A 15734-nucleotide genomic window follows, 5' to 3' on the forward strand; every position below is an offset into this window, starting at 1 on the left:
AAATAATAGCTAATGGTGCCCATCTTAAAAGAATTGTGAATTCCCAATATGAGCCGTCTTGCAATGCTGAAAACTGGGGGGAATGGGGATCTTTTTCAGCCTGAGGGCCACATTCCCTGGTGAGCAACATTCCAGGGTCCACAAACCAATGGTTTCCAGATCTGGTGGCAGAAATGGCCACCAGCAACTGATGTGATCCTTACCTTTGCATGATAGACTACATTCTAGGTATGTAAAAATGTCGGGATGCACCGGGGGAGACAATGACTCCTCAGCCATGACTCAGGAACATGTCCGTTCACCTCCGTGCAGAGTCTCCGACGTTTTAACGACCCGTTGCTTTTGAAGAAGCACCGGGCACGCTCCTCCCGTGACATGCAGAGTAAATCCAAAGAACTGCACAGTGGCAATAACAGAAACCCAACAAAAAAAAAAAAACCATTCAGGTATACACAAAAGTTTAAAAACGTTACCTGCAGAGAAAGGCATGAAAGCATCTCTCTTTATGAATTTTCCTTCAGAGTTGAGAAAATGCTCAGGATAGAATTTATGTGGTTTCTCCCACTGAGATTCATCATGCAGCACAGAGGACAGCAATGGTATGATGTGAGTCCCCTGCAAAAGCAAAGCAAGAGCTATTTTAAAATAAAGCATATGCCTCTGGTACAATAAATAATAATATTTAGGGCAGGAGAAATGAGATTGAATTCATATGAGAAATGTCTTTAGTTTTAAAACCATTAACGTATAAACCATGATCTCCCACCAGAAATGGTTTATTTTCCAACCTTGTGCTCCTTTCCATTGAGATCTGTTTAATGGGTTAAATGCTTGACGGCTTCCGAAGGGTAGATTGCATGCTTACAGTGCAATCCTATACAGTCTGCTCAGATGAAGTCCATGGGGCTTAGTCCCAGGAAAGCCTTAAAATATATTGTGACCAGTAGGCAGCAGTTCAATCAAACTGATCACCTTTGGAATGAAGTACCCATTGAGGGTAACATCAGTAGATGTGGCATGTGGCAGGTTGGTTGGGACGATATCAGCAAATCTCTGGATCTCATGGACCACGGCATCTGTATAAGGCATTTTTGTGCGGTGTTCAATCCTTGGCTGAGAAGATCCCACAACCTTTGCAATTTCTTCTTGGACCTTTACTGGGGGAAACAAAAAGGAAAAAAAAAACATTCATTTTTCTGCTAAGATTCTCTTTGACTTTGGTCTCTTAAAAATTATCTCTGAAGCATAAACTGTCACAAACTGGTTCTACAATTCCCTAGGCTCACAAATTTAATCCCTAGACAAAGGTATTTTTAAACAGGACAAACAAACATTTTAGCCAATAACCTGATATACTGAGGGAGAGCAATGCATTCAGGATGCTTACTGAAATATCACTGCTGGAATTTCCTGAGGTGGTATCTTTTACATATAAAGGCAAGAAAAATTTTGGAGAAAATATGGGGGGAAGTTACCTGGTCAAAGAACATTTGGACAGATAGCTGGACAGGAAGGGGAAGATTCAACAGAGGTGGAGGTGAAAGAGAAATCAATATGGAACAAGATGGCTTTGAAAATTCTAACTTGTAATGTAAATAGGCTAAATAATAAGACTAAAGGGAATGAAATTGAACATGTAAAGAAATTAAACTTGGATAAATAAAACTTAAATAAAAGGTTGGGAAAGGACTTTGTACCTTCTGATATAATGTAATGTGTATAAAACCAGAGTTGGACCCAAAACAATTATTCAAAGATGAACAAGGAAGAATATTGATAACACAGATACCATCACATGGAGAAAAAGTATTATTAATTGGTGTGTATGCTCCTAATGAAAAAAAAACCCAGATTTTCCAAAGAGGCTAGAAGAAACATTATTTGAACATTTGAATGAAAATATGATTTTGATAGGCGATATGAATGGTGTAGCCTTCCTAGATTGAGACAGGACTATAAGAAAAAAAATGAAACAAAAGAAGGTAAGCCACCGAATGCCTTTTTTAGGATGACTGACAATTTAAGTTTAATTGACATTTGGAAAGAAAAACACCCACAGGACAATGTACATTTTATTCGACCTGCGAATTATTCTGCAAGCTGAAAAAAACCCTCTATGGACTTCCAAAGATTTTTATACTAAGATAAAGAGGGTGGAGGGGACGCCTAGGCTAGGGCTTGCTGATCAGAAGGTCGGCAATTCGAATCCCTGTGACAGGGTGAGCTCTCGTTGCTCAGTCCCAGCTCCTGCCCACCCAGCAGTTCGAAAGCACGTCAAAGTGTAAGTAGATAAATAGGTACCGCTCCGGCGGGAAGGTAAATGGCATTTCCATGCGCTGCTCTGGTTCGCCAGAAGCAGCTTAGTCATGCTGGCCACATGACCCGGAAGCTGTACACTGGCTCCCTTGGCCAATAAAGCGAGATGAGCGCAGCAACCCCAGAGTCATCCGCAACTGGACCTAATGGTCAGGGGTCCCTTTACCTTTAAAGAGGGTGGAAATTCTACCAAGAACATTATGAGACTACAACTCTATAATAGTGGATTAAGAACAGGGACAAGTTTCCCGATGAGATGGAGACTAAATGAAAATTTATTAATTTATTAAATTTATTAAATCAAGAAATATTAGGAAAAGGGGGCAAAAAATTTAAAGGCTCATTTTGAAATTAATTTAAACCAAGAGTCAGATTTAAAGGTGGTATGGGATGTGAGTAAAGTGGTAATTGGGGGGGGAGGGTTACATAGCAAAAGCACATACCAAAGAATATAAGAGCAGAAAAAAAACAAGAAATTTTAGAAGAAATAAAAGGCAAAGAAAAAAAAATTAATAAATTCCCCCTCGAAAAGAAACAGTATATCACGATGATTGCAATTGCAATATTCAATGATAATAACCAAAGAAATAGAGTGGGAAAGTGTTCTAAATATTTAAACAGAAACACTAAAAACTGAAACCTGTTGGAGACCAAAGCACCACCTGGCTTTCACCTTTGGAGAATTTAAATTAAAATAATTTAAGGTTTTATCAGAGATGTTAACAACATGGTTACAATATCTCATTTGAATGAAGTTTTAAAAAGGTATGAAGCAGGATTTTGGAAAAACAAAACACTATAAAGAGACCTGTTAAACTGTAACGTTAACGTGATATCTAAAATGTAAAGATGTTATTGGGATGGGAGACAAAAGACAAACAAGTGAAATCTTCAATGATATACTGGGCAAGAGATATTATTAATAATATAAACATGGATGTATGGGCAAGTTTATCGAACGTAGATATAAAATTTACAGCATTTTATAGTTTAGAGACAACTTTATGAAAATGTTATATAAATGGTACCTAACACCTAATAGATTGGCTAAAATGTATAAACCCAAATTGAATATGTGCTGGAAACGTAAAGAAAAAAGTAGCCTTTTTCATATGTGGTGTCTAGTAATAAAGTTAAAGCTTACTGGGAAATGATATATAATGTTTTAAAAAATAATTGGCTTTTCTTTTGGGAATTTTGGAATTGTGAACTACCTAAACAGGAACGAAAGGAATGGAAATGATTCATTGAGTATTTACAAACAATCTGTAAATATACTAAACCTGGCAGGATTAATGTAAAAGCCTTCAGTTTCAATATATATGGGATATATATGGGAATATATATCTAAATGAATATGTTGAGATAATTTGGAGTATTACAGGAAGATGAAATGAAATGAAATGTAAAGAACCACAGAAAGGGAAAAGGGAGTCCAGGTTGAAATGTTAATCTTATGATATAAATATAAATATTTTCTCTCTCTAATAGTTACATATAACTGGAATTAAGATATCTCAGAATAATGGGAGCCAACCCAATTAAAAACACTCACTCTGAATTTCAGGATATTTCATCATTAGTAACATCCCCCAGCGCAATGTGGTAGAAGTTGTCTCCATGCCAGCACCAAATAAGTCGGCCACAACACTTTTTAAGTTTTCGTTGTGGAAATATGCATTCGTCTTGTTCTTCTTCCCCTCCTGGGTTGTCAAAGAGTATGAACTGGTTAAAACGAATGGGGTGAGAAAACTTCACATGCAAAGATAGAAATGAATACCTGACAGGACCTGATGATTCAAAGTATCATTTGCACATCACCCCAATCGCTGAGCAGTGAGAGATTCCAGGTTTTCCAGACTATGCCATCATGATGATATAGGGTTTATTTACACATATATACAACCCGAGCATAAGATAGAGGGGCTCAGCATTAACACCCCAAAACGTCTGGCTTATCTATAGTCACGGCTGTTGTTCCCCATCTACCAGCTAAGAGAGGAGGTCAGCGAAGCTTGGCAATCCAGCTCCTCCTTCTCTGATACCCATAGTGGTGCTTAAGAAGAAGAAGAAGAGTTTGGATTTGATATCCCGATTTTCACTACCCAAAGGAGTCTCAAAGCGGCTCACATTCTCCTTTCCCTTCCACCCCCACACAAACACTCTGTGAGGTGAGTGGGGCTGAGAGACTTCAAAGAAGTGTGACTAGCCCAAGGTCACCCAGCAGCTGCATGTGGAGGAGCGGAGACGCAAACCCGGTTCCCCAGATTACGAGTCTACCACTCTTAACCACTACACCACACTGGCTCAGCCAGTGCTTAACTTGCAAACACTAGTGGAGATCTGAATTCATGGTTAACATAAAGTGTTGTTTTCTGCTGACATATATGGTTCTCAGTTGAACATCTTTCATGTATTCACTCAAAGTCTAAAATGGCAAAATGACACAGAAATACCACATATTAATCTGGAACTGTTTCATTAAACTGAGATAGACAATGTGGTGCCCTCCATATTTTGGAGACTGCTACTCTCTTCAGCCACACTGTCCAACAGGAAGAGTAATACCTATAGAGTTGCTGGTTGTAATACCTTCCTGTCCCAATGGGAGTCAGAGGGGAGTGAAGAGAGGAAGGAGAAAAGGGAAGAATCTTAACTGTGGTGGTTAAGAGGGATGAGGATAAATACCAGGCCTATTGCCAAAGAGGAAATGATTTCCTACTGTGGAATAGCCTGCCTCACATAAGCAGCATACTTAAAACTAATTAAGTCCCAGTCTGACTGCACTGGCTGCAATACTTCAAGGACTACCTCTCCCCATATTGACCCGGATCCTGCGATGATCACCTGAGGCCCTTTTCCTTGTGGTTCCTCCACAACAGCAATGGAGGGTGGCAACATGAGAACGGGCCTTTTCTGCAGCAGCTCCCCATTTGTGGAATGCTTTCCCCAGGGAGGCTCAACTAGAATCATAGAATCCTAGAGTTGGAAGAGACCACAAGGGCCATCCAGTCCAACCCCCTGCCAAGCAGGAAACACCATCAAAGCATTCCTGACAGATGGCTGCCAAGCCTCCAGTTAAAGACCTCCAAAGGAGACTCCACCACACTCCTTGGCAGCGAATTCCACTGTCGAACAACTCTTAATGTCAGGAAGTTCTTCCTAATGTCTAGGTGGAATCTTCTTTCTTGGAGTTTGAATCCATTGCCCCGTGTCCGCTTCTCTGGAGCAGCAGAAAACAACCTTTCTCCCTCCTCTATATGACATCCTTTTATATATTTGAACATGGCTATCATATCACCCCTTAACCTTCTCTTCTCCAGGCTAAATATACCCAGCTCCCTAAGCCGTTCCTCATAAGGCATCGTTTCCAGGCCTTTGGCCATTTTGGTTGCCCTCCTCTGGACACGTTCCAGCTTGTCAGTGTCCTTCTTGAACTGTGGTGCCCAAAACTGGACACAGTATTCCAGGTGAGGTGTGACCAGAGCGGAATACAGTGGTACTATTACTTCCCTTGATCTAGATGCTATACTCCTATTGATGCAGCCCAGAATTGCATTGGCTTTTTTAGCTGCTGCATCACACTGTTGACTCACGTCAAGTTTATGGTCTACCAAGACTCCTAGATCCTTTTCACATGTACTGCTCTCAAGCCAGGTGTCACCCATCCTGTATTTGTGCCTTTCATTTTTTTTTTTTTGCCCAAGTGTAGTACTTTACATTTCTCCCTGTTAAAATTCATCTTGTTTGCTTTGGCCCAGTTGTCCAATCTGTTAAGGTCATTTTGAAGTGTGATCCTGTCCTCTGGGGTATTAGCGACCCCTCCCAATTTTGGTGTCATCTGCAAACTTGATCAGGATGCCCTCAAGCCCATCACAAGTCATTGATAAAGACGCTTTCATTACAGATCTTTAGGCACCAGGTGAAACCATTCCCCTTCTTCCTCTGTGACCTTTTAAACTGTGTGGCGTGGGCTTTTTGTTTTTGTGTTTTTGTGTTTTCATGTTGCAACCACCCAATGATCTTCGGATGAAGGGCTATATAAACATGTAGTTAACAAGATGAAGAAGAAGAACAAGAACTACATGACTAAAGAGTAAGCTATTCTGCCATGCTTACCTCAATTCTGTTTCCACTGTATTTTGCTGCATTTTGTGATTTTTTAAATATCTCTGCCAGAGTTCTCTCACAAAACAGTAAGTGCCCAAAACTTGGATGTTAGCACCCAATAATTCTACTTTCTACCATTTCCCCCCATTGTACAAACTCCTACTCTCCCAAATGGCCATCCTGCCTATCTAAAAGTGGCTCAGCAGGACAAACTAGAAATAAAAAAAGAAGAGATTTTTTTTAAAAGAGAAAAGATGGCGGAATTATTAATTCTAAGCTCTTTATCACTTATACCTTAACCCTACAGGCAGTGTAGATTGAAAATTATAAGCAATTTCAGGCCTATATAAAGCTGCTTTAACTTTTCAAACTTTTCAAAGCTTTTAGAAATAATTTCCAACCTGTTATTTAGAACTCTGTCGTCACCCACCCACCTGTTTCCTTTTCTGGGTGCTAATTAATTGGTAAACAGAATCTCCAATTCATATTCATTTCCAACCTTAGTAATGGTCAAAAGAACTGAAGCCCTGATTTAAGGGTGATTTTGCAGTGAATGGGCCAATGTTTTATCCTTGCTCCAAGATGCCTCTCCACCCTCAAAGTGGCACGAGGCATTATCCCATCACTTGTATCAAAAGGGAGTCTGGCAACCATCACTTCTCATCACTGCATAATTATTTCTCTTGGCAGAAGCATCAGCAGCCGATGGTCACTCTGCCCAAATTCCACCCCTGGAAATTCATATACGCCCATTGGCATGTTTTCTTGATAAGGGATTTTTTTTTCCAGAAGTGCTGGGGAGCATGCAACCTTTGCCCCTGCAGAATCAAGTTCTGTAACACATTAACAATGGCTGATTATTGGAAAATGGTAGGAAGTATGCCAGGTTGGTCCCTTCTGAAATGAGACTTCCAGACTACTGCTTATGCATTCACTTGCAAACACGAATTGAAAATGTCAATGCTTATTCTGGGCCAACTTAAAGGACTCCATTACCTCTTGCTGTTGGATAAGAAATGAGTCAATGAAGCTCCTCTGGTCATTTTCATCCAGATCTCTGAGGTGTTTTATGAAGGTGGCATTTATGAAGGCAAACAGCTCATCTCTGTTTTGAATGACAGTCTTATGAGCCCCCAGAAGAAAGCCAAGAGCAGGAAACATGTTATACAGCTGAAAAGATATAAATGTGAAAAAAGAAAAAGAGAGATTATGAAAGCTCAGTACTGTACTCTCAGCTGAGTCTCTCGAAGCATGGCTGCCCAAATCCAAAACAAAGCTCTTGAATGGCATTTGGAATGGGGGGCGGGGTACCTCAGGGCAGCGTAATTTATGTGCAACCACGGGATAATAGGCTACGACAGTTCTCCTCTGGAGGTTCGCCTTCAGAGAGGGAGATCTGCCCTTGGAGGCCCCTTCTCAGCCATCATGGAACCAACTATCACTTGTTCTTCCTTGTCCTTGGAGTCCGATGGCAGTGAGGCCAGAAAGGGTGTGTGCCAAAGAGACTTTGTGATAGTTATGGGATGACTGTGCCGTGTGAGTTTCTAAATACTTTGAATCACCAGCAGGTTTCTCAAGATATCAATATTCTGTTTTGTAGTGAATCCTGAACAATATACAATAAACAGATTGCCCTGCCCACTTGCATACATGTATTACAATCAACTGTTTGTTTTTTATTGGAAAATAGATTACCGTGACTGAAGAGCTTCGAAGCTGGACATTTTCATTGACCAACTTCAGAAGTCTTATGTATGTGGGATCTTCATAATCAAATCGCTTGTCTAGTAGTATGGCCACTATAATATTGGCAACAGCTGCATTCATAATTGTGGTTGTCTCAAATGGGTTTCCTATACATAAATAGGACAGTTAAACAAAAATATTCTGTTTAAAATGAGGAGTGTGAAACACATAGGAGTCAAGTACAACATTCCTAGAATGGACATGCTAGGGTATGCTTTCTACCAGCCAGCCAAAAAACTTCCTGCTTCCTCCTGAGCTGGGACAAACTTCCTCTGCATGTGACTAGATGTGGGTGTGGCCTAATCTGGGTTAGGAAATCACACATCTTCTTTTCTTCTTCTCCATTTTGTTTTTCTATGTTAGCAAAAGTGACTGCCTGTCCGCAGATACTTGGGACTAACTCCCTTATGGGATAGTTCCACATGTAATATATACATTGGCAGCCTAAGTCTGCCTTCATGGATCCAACTGTGAACTGAATGAATGTGAGTAAACTACTTTTATATTGACTTTAATAAGATTGTCGTGTCTATTTTTAAGAGGGAAAGGAAGGGATCTTACCAGGAATCTTATATAAAGAGGCTCAGATGCTGTGCATTTAAAGGGGAATGTTTAAACTCGGCTAAGATATAGAACTTGCCAACGCAAGTTAGGGAGGATATCATTAAACAATATATCCTCTCTTGCCTCCCAGAACATCCCCACAGAAACTCCAAGTATGTAAAGGGCATTGTTTTTAAGTCTGCTCTTTGTTGCCTTAAGTCCCCACTGTCAGCTTACCTATGTGGAGACCTCATTTATCTAGAAACTGATCCTAAGTGCTGCTGGATGTGGCCATAGCTGTGCTAAGAAATGCTTGGAAGTCACAGGAGATATTGCAGTACAATCTGTACACTACAGGAACAGACCAATTGTACGGAACCCTGGGATCTGTACTACTGGAAGTTAGGAATATGTAACAAAATAGTCTTGGCACCTTTAAACTATGGTAGTGTAGCTATGCTCCAGGGGAAAACACCAACCCACCTTCGTAAGATTCAAATTTCTTTATCAGGACACCACATTCCTCAACAATTTTTTCCTCTATGGTCTTCTTTCCCATTCCGTAGTCCCGCAATGTGCTTATAGCAAACCGTCGCATCACTTTCCAGTTCCCACCATTAGACAGAGTTACACCTAAAGTGACGGGATGAAAGGTTTCATGTCTGCATGGCCATTGAACAAAGAATCAATAAATTGTGTTCTGCATTTCTTCCATGGAACTGAGAATGGACCCTAGCTATTCTCCCATTCAGACTCAGACTTCTGAGCTTTGACAAAGTAGCTGGTAGATGTGCAATCAAAGCATGACCTGAGAACACACTGATCAATATTCTGCATTGCAAAGTGTAGGATAGAGTGGAGGGTGTTTTTTACATATCAAGTGTCCCAGCAGAACTCAGCTTGTTACTTTGTATTCCATGGACCGACATTATGCCTCCTTCATTTTTCCTCTCTAATAGGCTGGGACAGAAAATGGTCAGTCAGTTTTCCCTTGGTGTGTGGCATTACTTTTCTGTGTGACTATTATTCACAATTCACATGTGACAACTACAGTGGTACCTCGCTAGACGAAAAGCTCGCTAGACGAAAGGCATTCGCTAGCGAAAGGCTGTCTCGCAAGACGAATTTTCCTATGGGCTTGCCTTGCAAGACGAAAATTTCCACGATTCCCCCCCCCCGTCAAACCGCTATTCCCCCGTTGGTGCTTTGCAAGACGAAATTTTCGCTATACGACAGCACTCACAGAACGAATTAATTTCGTCTTGCGAAGCACCACTGTATTACATTCTCCTGTCCCATTCTCCCCCAGCTCTACAATGTGACTGTGTCAAAGGCACTGAGGTTGGTTGAAAAATTCACAAGGATTTCACCACAAGAAACAATGGATTTCGCTAACTTGCTTTGCAAATGCTCATCTTACAAACCATTTCTTGGGGAAAGATTGTGTTCACCGGGACCAGTGAGTGTCTGCAAGCATTACCAGTTACAATAGAAAGGGAAGTGCCTCACCAAAGCCTTGTGCAAACTCTTGAAATATTGGTATGATGGGCCTGTCTGCAAATGCGTCCGCCTGATTAACCAGAGCCTCCTTTACTGTCTCATATCCTGTCAACACCACAATTTTCTGGGGTCCCATTTGGATGCTGAAGACAGGGCCATACTGCTTTGACAACTGGAATTCAACAGAAGAAAAAGTGAGAAACAGAGTTCTGGCGTACCCAAATAATATTAATGTAAATAATCTCTGACACAACCAAGACTGCATTAGCTTGCACTGTGGTCTATAACCACAGAGCCTAGGGCTTGCCAATCAGAAGGTTGGTGGTTTGAATCCCTGCAATGGGGTGAGCTCCCGCTGTTTGGTTCCAGCTCCTGCCCACCTAGCAGTTCGAAAGCACATCAAAGTGCCAGTAGATAAATACCGTCGGAAAGGTAACTGGCATTTCTCTGGTTTGCCAAAAGTGGCTTAGTCATGCTGACCACATGACCCAGAAGCTGTCTGCAGACAAACGCCGGCTTCCACGGCCTATAGAGTGAGATAAGCGCCGCAACCCCAGAGTCGTCCACGACTGGACCTTTACCTTTTAACAACTATTTTATACATTCCACAGAATCTAGTCGCAAAGTTTGACTGTTAGACTATTTTCAGTTTCCCCCCCCGAATAACAACTATTGAACTTGGTAGAAATTACTTCCATGTTATTGTGCCTTGGACCGAGCTAAAAACATATGACTTAAGCATAGTAATTTTGTGGAATGAATTCCCTTTTTGTATCTTTGCAAATCACCATGCAAAACAGAATCCAAATAACATAATGATAAAGTAAAAGATCATGGTCTATGCCACAATGCTCTTCAAGACATTTGCTACTAACAGCTGTAGCAGCAACAGTTGCTGGACTCATGATACAGCAGCTCAGCCCTTTCACCCACTTCAGTAGACTTCACCTTGGGAGCAGGGCTGGGGCGGGATAGAGCCCTCTCTAATCAAGTTGGATGGGATCAATTCAAAACTGTTTCCTCCAAGGATGTGGACAGGCTGCTTGGACAAGTGAAACTGACCACATGTCTCCCTGATCCTTGCCCATCCTGGCTCATAAAAGCTCTTTAGGTGGTGAATGTTTCCCTCTGTTAAAGAGCATTCCCAGACCCAATGAAAGTGGTGGTTATAAAACCGCCTATTAAAAAATAAATCTTTGGACCCGGCCAATATGGCCAACTGTCACCCAGTATCAAATTTTCCATTCTTGGGCAAGGTGATTGAGCGGGCTGGTTGCTGAACACCTGTAGGTTGCGGACCATTTGAATCCCTTCCAATCGAGATTCTTGCCTCATCATGGGACTGAAACTGCCGTGGTCATGCTGGTCAATGATCTCCGGCATGCTAGGGACAAAGGTGAAAGCTGTTTCCTAGTTCTGCTGGATCTCTCAGTGGCCTTTGATAGCATACTGCAAGAAGTAAGGTTACAGGGAACCAGGCAGAGGGCATTCTCGGTAGTGGCACCAGCCCTGTGGAACACCTTCCCATCAGATGTCAAGGAAATAAACAACTATCTGACTTTTAGAAGATACACCTGAAGGCAGTCCTTTTTAGGGAAGTTTTTAATGTTTGATGCTTTATTGGGTTTTGAATCTGTTGGGAGCCTCCCAGAGTGGCCAGGGAAACCCAACCAGATGGGTGGGGTATAAATGATAAATTATTATCAAATATTGTTATACAGTTGCGGCAGCACAAGTATTTGCTAGGAATGCTCAGAAAACAAGAACAAAAAAGGCAGTTATAAGGATGAAAGTGATTATACCTTTAATGGCACCTCTCAAATCTAGTTTAGAAAGATAGGCTCAAGGAGGAGGCTGGGCTAGGCAACGTTTGCATCGGAATTTTTGCATCCTTGAAAATGGAGGCAGAGTCAAATGTGGTTCAGTTCGACACTAGACATCTTGTTCAAATTACCAGTTATAAATTGCAACTCGTTCCTATGACTAATTATTGGGAAAGATAAGAGCAGGTTATGTAGCACACAAAGGGGAGATGAGATTTATAGGCTCTAAAAGAATAAAATGTATTATTATTCTTTCTACCCCACACATCTGGCTGGGCTGCCCCAGTTCCCTTTAGCCCTGCCATGGGAAGAACTGGAAGCTTTACCTTTAACATGGTTCTGTAAGGTCTCTTCAGATCCATGATGTGGAGATTCCCAATGAGAGGTAAAGGCCTTGGTCCTGGCGGAAGTTTTTGGGAGCTCTTGTTCCAGAAAGTGCCCAGTTTCAAAACAAAGGAAATCATAAGGATAAAGAGAAACAACGCTACAGTCGGCTCTGTCCAATCCATTTTGCTTCAGCGAGCAATTTTTTTTTGCAGTGGTGATAATGAAAGCTACAGTGCAGTTTGGTCAAGGACAATGTCTTGCAACTGCAGTGAGCAGCATATATATTATCCTAGATACTGTCTCTAGAAAATCATTAAACCATCCAGTGAAATGGAAAGTGTCTTGCTTTGTCCCTTCGATTTTGTTTTCTTCTCCCCAACTAATCAAAGCTATACATTAGATGATTTGCCTTTCAGTTTAATGATTACTCAAGTGGGTGGCGCTTACTTGCAGAAACTAATGCTTCCCAGAACAGTTTCAAACGCTCTTGAAGACTGGGAACTCAACACTCAGGATTATCTGTAAACTTTGTTTGTTACACTGGGAAGAGAGCAGCATTGTGAAATTATTTGCAGATGAAATTATTCAACTTTATTTAGGGACACCTGCATTTAGTTTGAAAGTGTCCAGTATTCCCCAAAATTTCTCCCATTGAAACACTCACAAATATTTTTCTTTTTGTGTGGCCAGGCAGAGTCCCCCAAACCCCATGCAGCCCTTGAGCGAAATAATGACACAAGACAACATGCTATGGGATTAAAATTGGCCACAACTTTATTAAGATTCAGATGTAGGGAGACCTTGGCTCAGGCATTGGGCATTTATCCTTCCCAGCCCCCCAGCCGGGGTTCTGGGTAACATCAGGGTTATCCAGCATGAGTGGGGAGTGGGCTAACTCTGGAGAACATATGTTCAAGCAGATAGCCTGTCCCGTTTTCCGCCGTTGGTGGGGGAGGACAATGACAATCTCTGGGCATATGGCCAATGCCATCCCCCAAGCCCCTTTAACGGGAACCCTGTTATCGCTGCCACACTGGGGATGTGGAGTCACTGCCCCACCCCATCCCCATTTAGGAAGATGACTATAGGATTCCGCCCAAGGCCTGCTACCGCCAAAGTTGTGATGAATTGCTACGGGAAAGGCGAAACCTGCCAATGCAGGGAAATTCCTTTCCGGCCCTTCAACAGCGGCCTTGGCATAGCAGTGCCTGTGTGCTTGTGTGCCTGTGGAAAAGAGGTTAACCTGTAAAGTAAGCGTTAATTGAGGGAGTGGAGGGTGGGCGAAGCTCTGGAGCCAACTGCTGCTTCTCAGGTAAGCTACACCCTCTATTTTGGACTGTGTGGTCCCTCCTCCCACCTGGCCAACCCCCTGGCAACACCTCCTCAGGCGGGATTGGCACCTGACTGGGGTAGGCGGAGACCACAGGTATCTTGCCCGGGAAGGTGGTGCCAGTCCGAATTGCCAGGTGCTGCTGTGGGATCTAAGGGGGCTGCGCATGACCACACAAAATGCACACCCCATTTGATGTGGGGGAAGGTCATTAGCATAGTTTTTTTCATTCTCATCCTGAAACTGTTTAACATGGTGGCATTAGGGTATATCTTTGTATACATTAGAGGATATGACATACAACAATAGGAGCAAGGAAGGATAATAACTAAACAGTGCATCCTCTCATGGGGCCCAAATCCATTTCTACAAAGGTTATGTGGCCCAGTTAAGACAAAATTCAAAGTATTTTCGTGGGAGTGTCTAGATTTTCTTAAGAGAGTAGAGAGATTCAAAGCAGACTTTTTTTCTATTTCCTAGTGCGGGGGTCTGCAACCTGCGGCTCCAGAGCCGCATGCGGCTCTTTTACACCTTTGCCGCGGCTCCGGGGCGGATACGCCTGTCCACTTTTCCAGCTGGCCAGTGGCAGCGGCCGCCCTCCAGCTGGCCGGTGGCCCGCCCTCCAGAGGCTGAGGGCGCTGCTGCTGTGCTGCTCGCTCATGCGTCGTGCCTTGTTTCTGCCAGCGCAGGCACAGCAGCAGACAGCAGCAGTTTCCCTCCGAAGGTGTGGCTGCTGCTGCTGGTGTGGAGCTGCTGCTGGCTGCTGCGTCGAGGCTACGACGAGGTAGGCAGCTGTGGGCTGGGCCATGGGCGGGGGTGGTGGGCGAGGGTGAGGGGGGAAGCCCTCTTTTAAAAATGGTCGAGGAAGCAGCGCCTGTTTCCCTGCCGCTGCCTCCTTCGCTCCTGGTTCCGCTCGCCTCAGACCGCGCTCTCGCGGGCGCGCGTCTCTCTCCGCCCTGGAGCAAGGCTGGGACTCGCCCTTGCCCGGGACCCGCGTCTCAGGAGCCAATGGGTGCACGTGTCGTGAGGGGGCTTGGAGGCGCCTAGGAGCCCAAGCACGCACAGCAGGGACGTGGCTGCTTAAAAAGGCTGCATGGAGAAAAAGGCAGTTGTGCGTTCTTCCGCAGCAGCGCCGAGCGGAGCCGCCGCCGGACCTCACCAGGCAAGGTTAGTCGCGTCGCCCCCGCCTTCCAGGGCGCAAAGCTGGGCTGGCTGGGCAGAAACTGCTGTCAAGCTCTCTGCCTGCCGTGGGCGGGGGGCTTTGCAACCCCCCAACGAGTCCCTTGGGGTGGGGGACTGGGACTGGGGAGGGGGAGTCCTCTGCCGCTTCCTCAGGTGTGTTGCTTAGGCTGCCGGGCGGAGCGCGGGAGCGCAAGTTGGCCGCCTGCGTCACGCCCTCCAGCTGTGGCCTCTCCAAAGTGGCCTCTCCAAACGTGCGGCGCAAAGAGGGTGCCTTTTCTTTGCCCCGGTTTGGTTGGGCAGCCTGTGGCTGGAGGAGATCTGGGGGATTCCTCCTCGGTGGCTGAAAGAGGAGCTTGTTCTCCCGCGCTTTCTTTTCTCCCAGTTCTAGGTCACTCGACCCACAATAGCACTTCTTTAGTCTCCTTGCCGCACGCGCTCTGGCAACTTTTCAGGCTCCGGCTTGCATAAAAACTGGGAAAGCTTTCTCTCGCTTCCTCCCCCCTCCCCTCTCATTTCCTTCCCCCCTCCCCCTGCGATGCTGCTCTCCAACCACCTACCTGCTTGTCACGAGTTTCGACCCCCCCCACTCCTTGGAAGGGTTTCATTATTGGAGCTGAGCTTGTCCCCTGCTGAGGTAAATGACTTATTGCTCTGCTTCGACCGGGGGGGGGGGGGGGTGGGCTGGTAAAGAAAACCAAACCTGCGTAACTTATGCAGAGGCAGAATTTACTAGGTGGGGGAGAAGCCCCTGTCGTGACTTCCAGGCATTTGGAAGCACGGACAGCCCACCAAAAAGAAAACTTGTGAAAATGCTTCCTTCGTGAGGACAAGGAGTAATAGGGGTGGAGATGGGCCGA

The 15734-nt window shown here is 44.0% G+C and overlaps 1 protein-coding gene across 1 annotated transcript; it reads right to left on the bottom strand.

Annotated features, from left to right (window-relative positions):
- Positions 1 to 282: 282 nt before the first annotated feature.
- LOC117044534 (cytochrome P450 2K6-like) lies at positions 283 to 11598 on the bottom strand. The gene is made up of 8 exons (XM_033145352.1): positions 11500 to 11598; positions 10225 to 10387; positions 9199 to 9348; positions 8122 to 8279; positions 7423 to 7596; positions 3872 to 4019; positions 973 to 1157; positions 283 to 396 (listed from the first exon to the last, which is right to left on the bottom strand). The coding sequence occupies exons 1-8, from the start codon at positions 11596 to 11598 to the stop codon at positions 283 to 285; spliced, it is 1191 nt and encodes a 396-aa protein (XP_033001243.1).
- Positions 11599 to 15734: the final 4136 nt, after the last annotated feature.

The sequence above is a fragment of the Lacerta agilis genome, chromosome 3 (genome assembly GCF_009819535.1).
Source record: "Lacerta agilis isolate rLacAgi1 chromosome 3, rLacAgi1.pri, whole genome shotgun sequence".
NCBI classification, from domain to species: domain Eukaryota; kingdom Metazoa; phylum Chordata; class Lepidosauria; order Squamata; family Lacertidae; genus Lacerta; species Lacerta agilis.

Bases quoted from the DNA above. Each gene is read 5' to 3' on its own strand.
- LOC117044534 (XM_033145352.1), bottom strand. From the start codon at position 11,598: ATGCCGGAGATCATTGACCAGCATGACCACGGCAGTTTCAGTCCCATG. The intron at 1,158-3,871 runs GTGAGTGTTTTT...TGTTTCCCCCAG, and splicing joins GAAATATCCTGAAATTCAGA to TAAAGGTCCAAGAAGAAATT. The intron at 397-972 runs GTGATCAGTTTG...GCCACTGTGCAG, and splicing joins ATGGGTACTTCATTCCAAAG to TTCTTTGGATTTACTCTGCA.